Source organism: Daucus carota, chromosome 6 (assembly GCF_001625215.2).
Source record: "Daucus carota subsp. sativus chromosome 6, DH1 v3.0, whole genome shotgun sequence".
NCBI classification, from domain to species: domain Eukaryota; kingdom Viridiplantae; phylum Streptophyta; class Magnoliopsida; order Apiales; family Apiaceae; genus Daucus; species Daucus carota.
Window position 1 is genome coordinate 32,943,201 of NC_030386.2, and position 17,202 is coordinate 32,960,402.

Below are 17,202 nucleotides of genomic sequence, written 5' to 3' on the forward strand. Positions count from 1 at the left end.
TATTTGGGTTAGTTTAAAATAAGTGCTTCTTACTCAAAGGGAAAAAAAAACTTTCACAAAATTAATGGTTCCACCACTTCACCCACTTTTCCAACTTTTCTTCACAAAATTACATTTTTTCTTAACCTCCGTGCCACTTCTCATATATATACTAGCCAATGGAGCCGTTTAGTTTAGCTTAAATGAAGTAATTTCTTGCTTTTAGTAAAAAAGTGGAGTAGAAGTAAGAAGTAAATAAGTTACTCCCTCCGTCCCCTTTTACTTGTCCCTTTTGAAAAAAAAACGCATATTAAGAAAATGTTAGGTGGATATCTTGTTTTCATACATATCTCTAATAAATGTAATGAATTAGATAGAGTTGTGTATATATATATGCTAGTCAAACATTGGAAGTTGTTACATTTTGAAAAAGCATACAAAAAGTTGCTTTGAAAAGAGAAGTGGACAAGTAATTTGGAACAAATTTTTTTTTCAAAAGGGACATGTAAAAAGGGACGGAGGGAGTAATAAAGTGCTTCTATTTTTTTAGATAGACGGATAAAAGCAAAAGCCAGGATTTGATTCTCAGAAATAAACACCGCCAACATGTATATAATCAACGAGACGGAGAAAGTAACCGCTTACTCTTGCGGCAGTATGTCACACTGTCTCGCGAGTAGCCCATTTGACAATGATAATAATCTTTATCTCAGGCTTTTAATTCGGCCCATGAAACAAAAGGGGAGCCGGGATGGGGGGAACAACACTCCCTCCCCCAAATTCAGACCAAGACTTCGAACCCTTAAAACCTCACCCAATTCTCACTTTTAACTCTCCAACCAGGTTTGATTATGCACATAATGTGTGTATCTATGTTCACACACACTACAATTACACATCACCAGCTGATCTTTCAAATTCTCTATGCAGGTGTTGCCCGGACATAATCACATGCTTGGCGCCTCCCTGGTCTTCAAGTCCATGTGAGTTTTAAAAGATTCACTATTTTTTTTACGATTCAAATTTTTTAATTTGCCCGCCATCATTTTTTTAATTCTCTAATTTATTTATTTTTCAATTTTGTGTACTTCTATCAATATTTTCTCACGAAGCAGTAAGCACGCACATAACTTGGTTCTACTTTTAATCTTTTGTTTATTTAGTAAATTCAGCACAATACCATTATTAGCACGGCGGCCATTAAGTTCACATTTGTGTTCAAGATTACGGTGCTCAGCAAGGCATATTTGTATGGAGGATAAGAGTAAGAGCGGCTCGAGAGGTGCTTTGGTTGTTATAGAAGGGTTGGATCGATGTGGTAAGACTTCACAGTCAAGCAGACTTGTTAAAAATTTGGATGAGTTAGGGTATCCGGCTGAATTGTTCAGGTTTCCCGATAGGAATACTGTTATCGGACAGATGATCTCGTCGTATCTCAATAGTGATTCTCAGCTGGATGATCGTACAATTCATCTACTTTTTAGTGCAAACCGCTGGGAGAAGAGGTGTGTTCCTGTATGACTTCCCGTGTTATTTCTGATCTCTACATTACACTTATTGACCGCAATCATATGTTAGTAAACATTTATTGTTAATTATTCAACCGAGAATTGGTAATTTAGTTTGAGACGACTTAAATTGATTCATGATCCAGATCTATGTGGTTCAAGCTTGTTTTGAACTAAACTCATGTTATCCATGCTCAAGTATTTTAAATGTTGAGGGTTACTCGGGCTATCTATTAAAGTCATTGTTATATCCAAAATTCCACATGGACTTAGTTGGGCTGAATTAGGCTTGATTCGGTTCGTCGAGGTCATATGGCCACTATTGGTCTACCTCTGTATGAGTTATTGTTGATGGACTTGGGCCGAGATTTGGACCTCTGACTTGAGCGCTCCAACTTTGACCTTCAACTTGGGCGTGCCTTACTTGGAAGGAAACCCCAACTTTGGCAGGAAAACTGATTATGAAAATTATGGAGTTATCCTCTTTAGATGGACTATGAAATGTGGAGCTATTTATGGCAAGGAGATGTCATCTTATATTTAGGGGACGTCATTGAGTTAAGTTGACCTCCATTGTGACGCCTTTCAAACCAGGGGTCTGGGGGTCACAAATTGACTCACAATAATATAACATGCATAGCGGAATAAAATAACAGTAATATATGACTAATGTCATATATAACAATAATAATGCATAGCGGAAATCAGCAGGTCAAGAAATTTCTTATCGTTACACAAGCTAAGAGATTGTTACATCAAAACTGCGAGGCTTGCTTGGCTAATGTCATAGATACTAATCGAGAAGTTTCACCCACAGAGAATATCCCAATGCTTAATGAGTTTTCAGATGTCTTTCCAGATGAACAGCCAGGGTTATCTCATGATAGAGAGATCCATTTGCATGCATGGGTCATATTATTGTTATTTTATTCCGTTGTGCATGTTATGTTATTGTGAATCAATTTGTGACCCCCAGATCTAGACCCCCGGTTTGGAGGGCGTCACATCCATTGCCTACTTAAAGACTTAGCTCATTATCCTGATGAGCCATACTCGTTGGGGAGTATCGAGATAACTTGAATCAAGAAGCTTTGCTCTGTATTTTAGTGAGTTAGTCATCAGGAGCTGGAAGGACTTGCTTTGAAGCCTGGTGGGTTATCCTCATTAAAGAGCAAGGATGTGTCCATGTAAGTCAGAACATGACAACTGTGGTTAATTAGGGAGAATCCAAGTCCGAGTGTAATTCGAAAGGCCTCGAGGTGATAGTCGCACCTCCAGGCCCATGTTTAGGCCTCACTTCTTGGATGACAATTACTACATATGGCTTGATCCCCGTTAATATGGGCAAGTATGCATATTGTTCATTCGACAACAACTTTTTCGAGAAACAACCACTATCGCAGATTTTGATTCCAGTTACAACCTCAAACTTGACTACCAAATTCCTATGTTAACAGACATTTATCACTAAAATAGAAAAAAGCTAAATAAATGTATACCATTATCCAGAAAAATCACCTAGATAATATTAGCTTTCTAATTTGTCAGTTGTAGATTTGACTGATCATTTTGGCACTTGTGTGAAATTCACAAACGTTGACTACTCCAATATTGTACATTGTGCAATAATATATTTATCACAATACCTTGCATTTGGACACTGTAGATGTTCTGCTTCTTTGATGATTTTCAAAAGTGAGAACATATTTGAGCTCTTAGTTGTCTAAGCCAGAAGAATACTTTATTATGGACATTTTTTTGCAGATCCCTCATGGAATCTAAGTTGCAGAGTGGAATAACTCTTATTGTTGATCGTTATGCGTATTCTGGGGTGGCATTTTCATCAGCCAAAGGACTTGATATTGAATGGTGCAAGGTTAAAATTCTTTTGTATTTCCATCAACATGGGGTTCATTATATTTTTTTGTGTGCATGATAAAACAGTGAAACACTAATGGCTTTGTGCAGGCTCCAGACATGGGGTTGTTGGCTCCTGATTTGGTGTTGTACCTTGACATATCTCCGGAGGTATTACTATAATTTCTCTACTTAAATTGGGAAAATTTAGGATGTGATTTTTTATGAATTATTACTGATTACTAGTTTCTGTAGTGTGCTTATGTTGTACTTAGTAGAGCTTTCCTATCTATCAACCTCTTCATACTGATTTTTTGAGTACTTATGATAGTCACCACATCCGCTGGTTTGTAGCGATTGGACATAGAATCAAGTCCTTGTGTTTAGGCAGAGCCAAGTGATCTTAGTTTACAATACGGCAAGATGGTGATTAGCGCTTTAAATATAGCTTATTTCTGAGATATCTCAATGACTATGGTTGTTGAGCTTTGGATGAAGTATTTCTTTTCCTTTTTCTCCCTCTTTAAAAAAAATAAATATAAACTGCGGTGTTGATCAAAGAATATCAGGCGGGAATGTCCAGATGTTCAGGAAAGACCTGTGTTACTTTTTGTCTATCCGTTACATGTTCAACTATCAAGTTGCAACCACAATGGATGCATCATGTGTGTGTCTTGCATTATGACATTTCTATATACTATATTCTTTTCCTTCTAATAGTTGTGGCTAGGAGGTTTGTTTACTTGTTAATAAATCTTTATTGAAAGTTTGAGACCCTTTTAACGGTGTGGTAGGCTGGTAGCTAAATGTGCAAAGAAACGATTCATTAGCAAGTTTGTTTGTTAATTCAAGCTAGCTTACAAACCTTGCGATGCACATTTATTTTATAATATTTTTATGATTATATATAAATTGGGTTAAATATAAGTTGGTCACTAAAGTGAAGCCAAATATCACATTCCTCGTTAAATTTACCAGGATACCATGAAAATCACCCAAGTCACTATAAATATCACACCGGTAACTTGTGTTGGCCAAGCGGGCGGTTCGAGCCTTGCCGTGCCGGTTCACAGCAGGTCCGTGCTCATTTTACCCGGGCACGGATCTGGCATTACTGGTAGGCGTGCGGTGCCGGGCTTTGAGCTGGGAAACGGTAACTCATGACCGGCACAGCGAGCCAAGCTGGGTGGGGGGTTGGCGGGTTTTGGATGGTTTCTGTTAGTTCATTTAAAAAAAAACTACCTCCGGTCCTTTTTATAAGTCAGTTAGACTTTTTGCACACAATTCTATGTCCTTTGACCACTTAGTAATTTTTTTTTTAAATTTTCTGTTTCTGAATTAAAATATGAGACATATATTTTTATTTTGAAAAAGAAAATTTTACAAATATTAATTCTAGGTATGTAGTCAAAAGGCCTAGATTTATGTGTAAAAAGTCAAAGTGACTTATATATAGGACCAAAGGGAGTATTCGTTTGTAAATTTTAACGAGAAATAGATAATTTTTTTTTAAACTGTGTTTAGTGAATTACAAATTGATTGTTGCTTACAATTTTAATAAATTTGAATTTTAAATACGTGTACAAGATAATAAAATATATTTTTAAAGTTTTAAAATAACCTCTCCTTTACAAAGAAGTACTGTTAACAGTAAGTTTAGTAAAAAAAGGTACACATTAGTAAATATTTGATACAGGGGAGTGTAAATCTTGTTTCTTGTTAGTTGTCACAAGTTTAGGCTGCAAACTGGCTGTGTCGTGCTGTGCCTATTCACTATTTTGGTATTCTCAACCCGTATCCGGCTTGGTGTATACTGTGCTTCGTGCCGCTTTAGTCCAGCCTGGTTTACTCATTTTTAATGTAAGGCTTACTAGTATGATATTTATACCAACTTAAGTGATTGAAATGATTAGTGATATCTTGCCTCCACTTCTGTGGTTAGTTTGATATTTAATTCTATATAAATTTTAATGATATTCTATTATAAAAATTACCTTCTCCGTTTCAATTGACATGTCCACTTTTGAAAAGAAAAAATGTTTTAAATAGTTGTCTACTTCAACTTTAAATCAATGTAGTTCATTATTTGTATGTTCAAGATTGACTTTATGCCACATACTTTTAATTTATATTTCCAAGATCAACTATATTCCAAATATTATATTTGGTCAATGCAATAAATATTACTATAAATAGAACCTCTACAGAAATTGAATTTTCTTAAAATATGTGTGTTTTAAAGTGGACATGCAATTTGAAACGGAGGGTGTAATTTTTAGTTGAAGTCAAATTTTAGTGTGAAGAATAAATTGTAATTTTAATAGGAATGAAATATAAAAAAATTAGTTATAATACAATTATAATATTGTGTTGAGAGTATTTAATCTTTAAATATTCTCATCAATTTGTTTTGAAAGATGTAATGGGTTGTTAAAAGGGATGCCAAAAACAAAGGGTTAACAAAACAGAAAAACCATACCTATGTTTGCTTATTGTAGTTTGTTTATATACTTAGGATAGATATGTAAATATAGTAGTGCACAAATACTAGCTTGCATTATAGTTATATGGTTCAGAAGGGCTTTGCTTAGTTATGAACCTTGCATGAGGAAGAATATTTAATGACATTCTATAAGAAATAACCAATTTTCAGAGCTGTGGTATGCAGGAATCTATAGATCAGATCAAAGGTTAAGTAACATTTAGCATTCTAGTAGATTCTAATTTATTGTGCTTAGCCTGCTTTTCTGTCTCTTTGCTCCTATTCCATAGTTTAATCTATTTGGCTAATTGGTAAAAGCTAATTGAAATAATCAGAAAGCTTCTGAAAGAGGAGGCTATGGTGGTGAGCGATATGAGCAGCTTGAGTTCCAGAAAAAAGTTGCCCAGTCATACCAGGTTCTTCAAGATGCCTCGTGGAAGGTAATATGTTCATTGTATCTTGTCTTCTGTTTTCCTGTTCTGTGATGTACGACTTCATCTTATTATCAAACTTAGACTCTTTTTCCTGTAGTACTATATACTACAAAACCCACAGGCAAGATCTAAGTTGAGTTTGGTGGTTACAAATGACATCCAAAGCAGAAGCCTTTAACTATGCAATGACTTTATGTTAATTACCGCAGATAATTGATGCTAACCGTACTGTAGAAGATGTCGAGGAGCATATGAGGGACATTGTATTGGATTATGTGAAGACATGCAGGAATGGAAAATCTCTCTCCCAACTCTGGTTGAAGTAAACCACCGGAAGAATCAGATACCCAGAAAATCGATTTACTTTTCAATTTTCGTGAATTCGAGTTGTATTAGTGAATGTTTTTGGTTTGATAATGGCTATTCTGATTGTTTTCTCTGCATCAACAACATTCTTCTCTTTGTTCTAAAGTATAAATTGTTTTGTAAATTTTTAAAGATATTATTTTGCAATTTCAGGTCTATACCAAGACCATTTATCAACTTCGTTAAGTTCTAATATGCTTGAAGGCCGATGCGGGGAGTGGGGACTGCAGTGAAGTTAAACTTCATTGTTTTAGCAAGTGTAACATTGAGGTTGATACTTTAGTAGTTTTGGCTGAACTTTTCTTACGTAAACAGGACTTATTTTGAGAATTTTTTTTCACATTTATATAATATATTTAATTATCATTTATTTAATAGATATTTAACATTTCTTATTTACAGAAATAAGTTAGTATTTTAAAAAAATATAAATTCATCTTCTTTAAGAAATAAGTCACTTATTTTTAAGAAGAAGTATGAATATTTATCTTAATTATGTCAAAATAAGATAATAAGATGAGTTAAACGAGATGAATGTATTTAAGGCATATTGTTTTACACTGTAGCAGTCAAAAGTTTTTAGGTGAAAACTTTAGACTTTAGGAAATCTGTATGTGGACTATGTGCCACCGACAACTGAATGGGTTAGGATAATTAAGATTGGCCATCAAGACTTGACGAGAGATGGAAGAACAGAGACAAAAGCGGCACGGCTTGATTGGAACAACCAGCCAACTTAAGACTAATGGCTCCAAAAATAGAATTGTAGTAGTCCATAATATTGAGACAGTGGTTTCAAATCTACTGGTATTGACGTATTGTGGTATACAGAAGACCCCTATTGTCTAAGTTGAATAAGCAGCATACTTACAAGCTACAGCTGTCGATACATAATTGCTTCAAAACTTGATAATTGAAGGGAGAAACAAAACGTAGGAAGAGGAGGGCCATGACCAGGCCTGTAAGGATGCATCTGCAATTCTGCATTGGCAGGAGAAGAATGCATGAAAGAAAAGATATCGAGCCAGTATGACTGATCTGAAAATTGTGACTTAACGTGATAAATTGCTAGGGTAAAGTGTCTCTATGAAAATTTTGATTTATTAATAACGTACTAGCCTTTAACCCGTGCGAAGCACGGGCGAGTATATAATTCGTAATTTATTATTTATAATTTAAATTTTAACATCATTTTATTAGTATTTTAGTATTAATGGATTAAATTTTAATTAAATTATATTATTCAACTGACTATATTTTCTCCCGATTATTTGAAAATGGATAAACCCTAATAAATATAGCGGATCGTGTAATACTTTTGAAAGATTCAGTAATCTAATAAATTGAATTTCAACATAATTTTGTAATTTTGGTTTTTTTGACAACAACAACTTTTAAGATTAGAGTTAAAAAGGGTTATGTAATGGTTCGTGTTAGTTAAAAAGAGTTATATGAATGTTATTGTTAAATATCTTGTATATTTATAATTTTATTTATAACATTATTATTTATAATGGATTGTTATGAGTGTTTTTAGTATTTGAAACTGTTTAACAATATAATACTAATAGACTCCACATTTGTAGACTTGTAGTACCAAAATGAGAGTACCAAACCAAAAAATATAACTAAAAACTTGTACTACAAATTATACCTATGTTGGCTTATTATAGTATAGTATAGATGAGTTATTGTAAATATAATAACAAAAATAAAAATTATTTATGATAATTTTTATCAATTTTTTTGTAAAAATGTTAAGTTACCAAAAAAAAAATTACCTCAAATTAATTTTTGGCTTTTATATCGTTTTTGGCATCAGCTTTAAGCCGGAGAGACAGGCTCATAGACAGTACGATGCATGCAAGTCATGACCAATTAATCATAAATTAACATAATGTGAACCAAAACCGTTCATGTAAGAGTAATCTTCTTCACATATCTACATTTTCACAGCTTAGCTTGAGGGGACCAAAAGAAACAGAGTACCTAATTCACCGGCCATCAGTTGATGTAAAGGAATCAGCAAATCCAGCAGGTCTTGATGGGATACTACCCCTACTGTCCTCCAGGTCCACAAAACTCAAGTCATTTCCTTCAGCTTCTTGCCATCCCTTGACCATTTGGTTCAGTGGAAGGCTGTAATCAATACCACAGTACTCCTCGATTTCATCTTTAAGTGGCTTCCATTTCTCAACTAGGGGACTCAGGACGTTCACTGCATGACCCATCTCAGGTCTTTGGTTGGGCTCTCTGGCAGTGCAGTGACCAGCCAATTCAGCAATCGTGCAAATGCTTTCAAATATTTCTTCTTTCATGTCGAGGGCTGGGTCGATTGCAGCTTTTAGCTTCTCGGTGCTGGATTTAATGTTCCAGAACCATGCTGCCAAGTACTGGCTTTCCTCGGGTCTCTCCTCATCAAGTGCCATTAATCCGGTTAACAGCTCCATTAGCACAACTCCGAAGCTGAAGACATCAGCTTTCGTTGTAACTTTACCCGTAACTGAATCAAAGTGATCACGAGTTAGAATTATATCTTAACATATTGGAAGACAATATTAAATTTTCTTTAGAGGATGATCTATTGATCTCCATAGCCATTCTTACAGACAATGTACATTTTAAAAAACCGTAAAGACATGGAAACAGGAAAGTGGCACATGTCAACTCTATCGGATCTCGTTACATATATGATTGTAAAATATTTCAATGATCTAATCATTTTGCAACAAGTGGAACTTGGTAGAGCAAGAAAGGACAGACACATTAGTAGTAAGAATAAGGAATTTTTACCTGCATATTCTGGTGCTAGGTACCCAAATGTTCCAGCTAACCTTGTAACCACGGATTTCTCACCATCAGGAGCAAGTTTTACTAATCCAAAATCTGAGATTTTTGCTTTGAAATCATCACCTAGTAAGATGTTTGAAGACTTAAGGTCCCGGTGTATGAAGCTTCGGTGAGCCAGAGTATGAAGATATTCCAATCCTCTAGCCACATCCAGAGCAATATTTAGCCTCTTCTTCCATGAAAGGGGCTCTAGTCCTAAGTTCTTCCAATGGAAGAGATGCCTGCTAAGCGCCCCTTGAGGCATATACTCATAGACCAGTATTCTCTCGAAACCCTCTATAGAGTAGCCTAAAAGTGATACCAGGTGTCTGTGGCGAACCTTTGAAAGAACGGCAATTTCAGCCTCAAATTCATCCAAAGCTTTGCCACTCGTGACTCCCGCCTCCATCCTTTTCACTGCTATTTTTGTTCCATCGTCGAATTCTCCCTTATAAACTACCCCAAAACCTCCACGGCCTAGCTCATTCTCTGGGGCAAAGTTGTTGGTCACTTTTCGAAGAACTTGAACAGACACGATCATATTTCCAGTGTCAGTGATATGTGAGTTCATTCCACTACTGTATCTGCTACCTAAACTGCTTCCTGTCAGTGTAGAAGCACTTCCTTGGTTGTTGCTTTCAACTACTACCTTGACCAAATTGTCAGAATCAGAGAGGTCCTTTGGATGAACCAGCAGGGAAGTGGGATTTTCAATAGAGTTTCTCCTCTTTTTACATAAATATATAGACAGCGGAAAGGCCATAAAAATCAGGATTCCAAAAGTCGCGACTGGAACCACAAACATAACTAGTTTAGGCCTTTTCTTTTTGCTTGGTTTAGTATGAGTCTTCAAACCTGCAGATTCAGAAGTTGAATTATTGTGAAGGGACATCGATTCCTCAGGGGATGGTCCATTGTCTGGAGGAGCAGTAGCACTGGACTTGTTGGAATTCAACAAAGGGTTTCCATTTAAGTTCAGTTTAACACTGCTATCAAACCTTGGTATAGGAGGGGAAAGGTTATTGCCACTTACATCCAACAATTTCAAAGATTTCAAGTTAACCCAGCTTGCTGGAATTCGACCTGTTAAATTGTTAGAACTAAGTAATATTTCACTAACCGAATGCAGGTTTGCAATTGAAGGACTCAAGTTACCAGAAAGATTGAACTTGGGAAGATTTATCATAGTAACTTCTCGATTGGCATTGCATATCAAACCCAACCAAGGTCCATCACACGGATTATTTCCAGACCACGAAGAAACAAGCCTTGGTGGGTAATTTACTCCATCAAGAAACTCCAGCAATGCCATAACCTCCGGGGCACAAGGCAATCCTGGATCATTTTGACAAAATGAATTTGTCCTGTAACTAGCATTAACACCTTTGAACCTAGGAATAGGACCCATGAAGTGATTATTATTCAAATCCAAACTCTTAAAATGTATAGTAGCAAGGGTATCAGGAATGAGGCCAACAAAATCATTACTATTGAGATTCAGTTCCTGTAATGAAGCTAAATCACCAATGTTCTTGGGAATCTTACCTGAAAAATGATTCCCATGAAGCCATAGACTAGTAAGTGAACTCATTGATGCAACTACATCAATAGTACCCGACATTCCATGGCTTGCACCCCCAGATTGCTCATTTAACCAAAGAATCCTCACAACCGACCCCTGAAATGTAACTGGTATACCCCCAGAAAGCCTATTAAAAGACAGTTTTAAAACCTCTAGCGACGACATTTGTCCCAAAAAATCCGGCAAAACTCCAGCCAAATTACAGTCCATCAAAGAAAGATTCGCCAACTGAGCTGAATTTTGCAAATCAACAGGCAATAACCAACCAGCAGTCTTATTAAGAAGAGGGTTGTTATCTAATGCCAATACCTCTAGACCATCAAGCCCTCGAAAAAAATCCGAGGGAATAGTATCAAAATTATTAAAATCCAAATAAGCATATCGCAATCTTGACAAACCACTAAAAGATGGCAAATTCCCAGTGAAGTTATTTTTTTGAAGGCCTACATTTGTAAGCATAGACAACTGATTAAAATTTTGAGGCAAAGGGCCCTTCAAGTTCAAACCTTGAACTTGAATTTGTGAAACTCTATTACCAGTACAAAATATATGTGGCCAACTAGGAGGACCACACGGGTCATCATTATTAGGCCACTTCAAGACCTCAGCATTTGACAATCCTTTACTAAATTGTTTAAGAATTGCAAGATCATTAGGGTCTGTAGTACTAATAACCAATGAAACAAGACACATACAAAGAGCTACAGTAAGCTTTATCTGATCAGCCTCCATCAAAATCAATGGTGAAACTCAGAACTGAAGTGTCGGTGGAAAAGCTTAAGCACCATGTGAGCTCTTAGCCTCTACTGACTTGTTCTGGAGACACCCTTTACAAAATCTTGGACAATAGAGTCAAAAAGGAGAGATTTTTAGTGGTGATTAGAGTTGTTCACTCTGTGTGTGTGTGTGTGTGTACATGTACATAAACAACACACATGTGAGATGTATAGAGAACTCAAGTGAGGGAGGAGAATGTAAAGAAGATTAAGGGATGGATTAACAAACATGGATAGATATATGCAGACGTGTATGCAAGTGAGCATAAACAGCGGATCTTATGAGAAGAATTCAAAACTCAAACTGAAACAGAAAGCAAATTGTCAAGTGCTGAGGCTCAGGGCATAAGAAAATTACACTTTGTGACATTATTATTGGTGCAGCTAAATTTAAACACAGCATTCATTAGAAGCTTCCTTTTGGTTTTAGTATTATTGTGATTTTGTCACATGTTGTGTGGAGTACGCGTGTCTTGGACTCACCGGAGCTTACCATTCCATGGATAAATACTTACTGTCACCTTCAAAAATAAAGTCGGTAAATAAAATTATACATTTTTCAAGACTTATAGGTATCTATTCTAAGTTACTCCTCTCTCCCAAAAAAAACCCTAATTCTCTCTGGCCTTTCTATTGTCGTAGCCGCCCGGGACTTCCATCGGTTTTCACCGGTGGAAAGCCCCGAATCAGTTAACTACTTTATTTTATTCTTAGTTTTTGAATAATACTTCTTCTCGAGAAATTTAGATCCATAGCCATCGGAGATTTCGTTGTCTCTCTTCCAAGCGGGTGAGTTGCAGTCCGATTTTTCTTATTTTTGTGGTTCTGCTCCAGATCTATTCTCGGGGGATTCTTAGATCTAAAACCATCGGAGATTTCGCTGGCTTTCTCCTCTATTTCAAGTGGGTGGATTTTCAGTCGGATTCCTCTTGTTTCTGTGGTTTCATCTAAGGTTGTTTTCTCTCCTTGGTGAGAGCTTTGTTTTTCGCTTCTTAATTGTAAGCGGGGTTTGATTTGGTGATGAAAGTTTGTATGGAATCGCAGTTCTGGTCGATAGCTCAAACGATAGCTCTATCGGGGCATGATGAAGAGGGTACCAGTAATTCAACGAGAATGCATGAAGCGGGTACTTGTATTTGTACATACATTTTCTTCAAAATATCGTTTAACTGTCTCTTTGTGAGAACAGGCGATTGCAATTTACTGTTTGTTCGACTCGATCATTGGTGTAGATGCCGTATGGCTTTTTATTATTAGATTAACACTTTTGTTTCAAAAAAGACTTATAGGTATCCAAAATTTATATTATTGGACAAAAAAATTTAGAATTTTTTTTATTGAATAAAAACTTCTTGAACTAATTAAATCCACATGCAACTCATGGATGATCTAGAGTTTGATTATTCTCATGTATATGTTCATTATTGTCATTTAAAACGGCTTGTGTTAAATAAATAGAAAAAAAAAAGGAGATATATGTGAAGAGACAAGAATCCAATTAAATTAGTGAATCAAGTTTGATAATTGGTTGGAGGCTTGGACCATCCCATGGACAGTCCGTGACATAGTTAATCATCATACGATTAAATTCATGTGGACATTAAAGTTTTGAGCTTTATTAAAAGGAAGTGTGCGTTTTTCATTTTTCTTATTTTTTTTTTATCAAGCATACAGTATACGGTTAATACTGTGTATGGTTTGAAAGAATTATAACCGATATTAATTACTTTAAAAAATAGTCTGTAATTTTGAATTCTAAAAATAATTAATCATTATATTTTTCTCTAAACTAATATGATTGATTTTATAAATTTTATCATATAATTTAAATACATGGGATTAACTCCATCTTGAGCACGATTGGATAGCCTGGGTTTATCCTCTGTCTTTCCCGGAAGATCCGGGTTCGATTCTCTTATCCGAATAGTAGTAGAACATATACTAATTTGTAAGGTATATAAGCTTCTATTGTCAAAAAAAAAAATATATATAAACTTCTATTGTCAAAAAAAAAAACTCCATCTTTAAGGTTGATTGCATTTTGCTACATTTATAATCACTTTTTTCTATAAGTGAGTCAAGTTGAAGTCATTAACTGAAACAACAGAGGATATCCTCACTTCTGCAGAGAGGATAAATACATGTATAACCACTCTTGGTCACATCTGATGCACATATCAACTGGTGGATGTTAAAATCTATAAAATAAACATAACACATGATCATGATAACTTTGAGACGTTAACGTTCACGTAATCAAGCCACTGCGATCATGGCCGGCGGATCAGACTTTAACCCATTACTATACACCTAATTGCATCGTACATGGATTATGGTCAAGAATCTATGCATGTGGTTGGGATCTCTTAGTTAAAATGTGGGCTGATTCTTGTATGATGCATGATTCTTTTTGTAATAAGTAATAACATAAAAAGGTCACGATTATCATCAATTTAGGTTTTTAACATTACTGAAAACGGATTTGAATATGCACTTTGCTTGGAGAGACTTTAAAATTATTACTTAAGATTTAATATAACTTGAAGTGATAATTCTATTAAAAATATTTTTTTGAATAATTTTGATATTTATTGGTTGTTACTGTAAAAAGTTAATAATAAAAATAAAATATTAAAATATTATACTCCCTCCGTCCCCCTTAGTAGTATGCATTGGGGGACGGGGACGCGGCACAGACTTTAATACTCCTGGAAAGTGTAGTTGTGTAATATATTTTTAAAATTTTCTTTTTCTGAATTAAAGTTTGGATGTTATATTTTTATTCACAAAAAAAAAATCTAAAAAATAAGTCACGGAACTATGTTTTATAAGAGCATTGAAATGCGTGTCGAGCAGTTGAAAAGAAACGTATACAATTAAATGGGACAGAGGGAGTACCAAACTATGAATATTTGATTACTACTGTACTGCTTCACAGAGGTGTACGTGGGAGTTGATCCGGTACTCGAAAAGTACTTTGCCCATTTGCTGTTAAATTGTCGGTGCTATTTTACGTTGAAAAGTCCTCCATGTCATTTATTTTTAGTGGCGTTCCTTATTTACATGTCACCACATTGCCTTGACACTAGTTGATCCAATAAATTACTAATCTATAACTATAAGTAGGGATATAATTTATTATCGTATTCTGTTTATTTAAAAGTAACTTTTATTTTAATATTATTCAGATGTATTATACTTTTTACTTTTTTATATTTTTTTCTAAACCAAAATTTGCTAATTAAATTTTAGATAGATAAATAAAGACTTTTTAAATAGTTTGGGGGGGGGGGGGTGTTTGCACAATCTTTTCATGAGGGAAACTTTACATTGTCGCACTGCAAAGCTAACACCTATTAAATTAAAATCACGATGCAGCTATATTATCGTGATAATTTTTTTTTCAAGTATTAAAAAATTTAAAATTAAAAATTTAATAATTAACAATAATTTAGTTAAATTTATTTTAATTATTCTTTTGATATTATAATACCAAATATCGCCTTTTATAGGAGCTGATTATATACTGCATACATGTCTACTGCGTAGATTCAAGCAAGAAATCAAACAACAAAAATCAGGTTTGAGTGAATTTATAATAACTTAAAATTAGGTAACGTGCCTGACAAAATAAAAATAAAAATTAGGTAATGTGTTATGATAAGTTTGAAATGTAAATTTAGAATTAATTTTTCCGTTAGAAATTTTTAAAATATAATAATAATAATAATAATAAATTTGATATATTTATTAGAACAATGATATTAATTTTAATCAAATAAAATTATAAACACAAATTAAGCTATTTAAAAAAAAAATACCTTCCACCTATTTTTAATGTTAAACCAAATTTTAATTTTGATTAATTTATTTGTTCAGAGTAAATTATAAAGGGTTTTTCTCATAAATACCTAAGTCTAAAATAATTTTTGCAAAAATACTATCATTTTTTAAAACAAATTGCGAATATACTATCTTTCAAAAAAAATTGCAAAAATACAGTGGTTGCATATGCAACCTTATCTGCAACTGCTGGCAACAGAAATGCAACTTTGAAAAAACTGGTTGAAAATATAATAAGTTGCAAGTGGTTGCAAAAGTCAGAAAAATGAGTGCCCCTGCGGACCAGTACTAATATCACAAAGCAACCATGAAATCAACTAAAGATAACTATGAAATCAACTAATAGCAACTATTGTCGGTGTATGCAACGACCGAGAAATGCTGTGAAGAGATGTCGAGATGATCGATTTGTACGGATCGGAGCTGTGAAGAGAGGTTTAGGATAGACACATCATCAATGACTATAGAAATGAAGAGATTTTCATCACCTGAAGTCGAAATCTACGACGAAAGTTGAATTTTCGGCATCGGAAAGCGGATGAAATCATCTAAGGTTTCGATTAAGGTTGAGGAGTTGAAGAAATCGAGGCTAAGAAAACGTGTTGGCATTTTCCTTTGAATTGATGATATGGTATTTTCCTCTCAATTGATGATAATCTGATAGAGAGAAAAAAAAAAGATAACAATTTGTTACAGAGGAGAAGAGTGAGGAGTGGTGTATTTCTTTGTCTGCCTCAAACCCCTGTAACTTTTGAGTCGCGTGATGTATAAATGCAAGTGTGGCAGAAAGATTTCGTATATTTGCAATGATTTTAATGAAACCGTATTTTTGCAATAAACATACTAAAACACAGTATATATGCTAAATACTCAATTATAAATTAGTAGTCAAAATTTGTTATTTTTTTATTTTGATTATCAGAATTTCGAATTTATAATATAATGAGTACTCCCTTGATCTTACACGTACATTTTAGTAAAATCACACCTATTAAAGAATTGTTAGTTATATAAAATTTTCGGTTAAATACCCCTAATTAATGTCTTAAAATGATAAGTTTTAAACAAGTCAAGTCTTGAAAATAGAAATTATGAAAATAAATTTTAAAAATCAATATCAAATATGTTTTGAAAGTATAAATCAATATGTAAAGAAGACATATTTTATTTTAAAAATAAACATTTTCTTTTTGAAAATATTAAAAATAAACATTAAAAAGAGGATAATAAATGTATATTATTTTATTTTATCAAAAACATGGTGTTTGCGTTAAAAATAAAGGACGATCTGTCGCGAATCATCTTTTGTCTAAGTAATCTGTTCGGATTTTGTTGCCCCCTATCAATTTACAAATTGCTAGTAGTACATTGTTTACGCCAAACACGGGATTAAATACTCCAAACATACTTTTTGTCCATCTCTTTATGTACCTTGTATCTATTTGGATCATGATCCACTAATTGGTGAAATAATTAATGCCGAAATAAGGACACTCTTGCAATCACACTTTAGAGCAATTCCAAGGGCTCTCTTCTCTAAACAAGC

The 17,202-nt window shown here is 34.3% G+C and overlaps 2 protein-coding genes across 3 annotated transcripts; one reads left to right on the top strand and one right to left on the bottom strand.

Annotated features, from left to right (window-relative positions):
* Positions 1-574: 574 nt before the first annotated feature.
* On the top strand, positions 575-6,803 carry LOC108225060 (thymidylate kinase-like). Of its 2 annotated transcripts, none has more exons than XM_064078854.1 (7): positions 575-822; positions 910-962; positions 1,152-1,484; positions 3,252-3,363; positions 3,456-3,515; positions 6,162-6,266; positions 6,470-6,803. In XM_064078854.1, the coding sequence occupies exons 2-7, from the start codon at positions 931-933 to the stop codon at positions 6,584-6,586; spliced, it is 759 nt and encodes a 252-aa protein (XP_063934924.1). In that variant the 5' UTR covers positions 575-822; positions 910-930; the 3' UTR covers positions 6,587-6,803. The 2 variants fall into 2 exon arrangements, with proteins under 2 accessions (XP_063934924.1, XP_017255359.1); XM_017399870.2 differs by having other exon boundaries at positions 576-822; positions 1,143-1,484.
* Positions 6,804-8,484: 1,681 nt separating this feature from the next.
* LOC108192935 (receptor protein kinase TMK1) lies at positions 8,485-12,178 on the bottom strand. The gene is made up of 2 exons (XM_017359472.2): positions 9,420-12,178; positions 8,485-9,129 (listed from the first exon to the last, which is right to left on the bottom strand). Exons 1-2 carry the CDS (start codon positions 11,767-11,769, stop codon positions 8,621-8,623), a joined length of 2,859 nt encoding a protein of 952 aa, XP_017214961.1. The 5' UTR covers positions 11,770-12,178; the 3' UTR covers positions 8,485-8,620.
* Positions 12,179-17,202: the final 5,024 nt, after the last annotated feature.

Coding starts and splice junctions, on each gene's coding strand:
- LOC108225060 (XM_017399870.2), top strand. CDS start 931: ATGCTTGGCGCCTCCCTGGTCTTCAAGTCCAT. Junction 3,364..3,455: donor TTGATATTGAATGGTGCAAG/GTTAAAATTCTT, acceptor GGCTTTGTGCAG/GCTCCAGACATGGGGTTGTT. Junction 3,516..6,161: donor ACCTTGACATATCTCCGGAG/GTATTACTATAA, acceptor TGAAATAATCAG/AAAGCTTCTGAAAGAGGAGG.
- LOC108192935 (XM_017359472.2), bottom strand. CDS start 11,769: ATGGAGGCTGATCAGATAAAGCTTACTGTAGCTCTTTGTATGTGTCTT. Junction 9,130..9,419: donor CCTAGCACCAGAATATGCAG/GTAAAAATTCCT, acceptor ACTTTGATTCAG/TTACGGGTAAAGTTACAACG.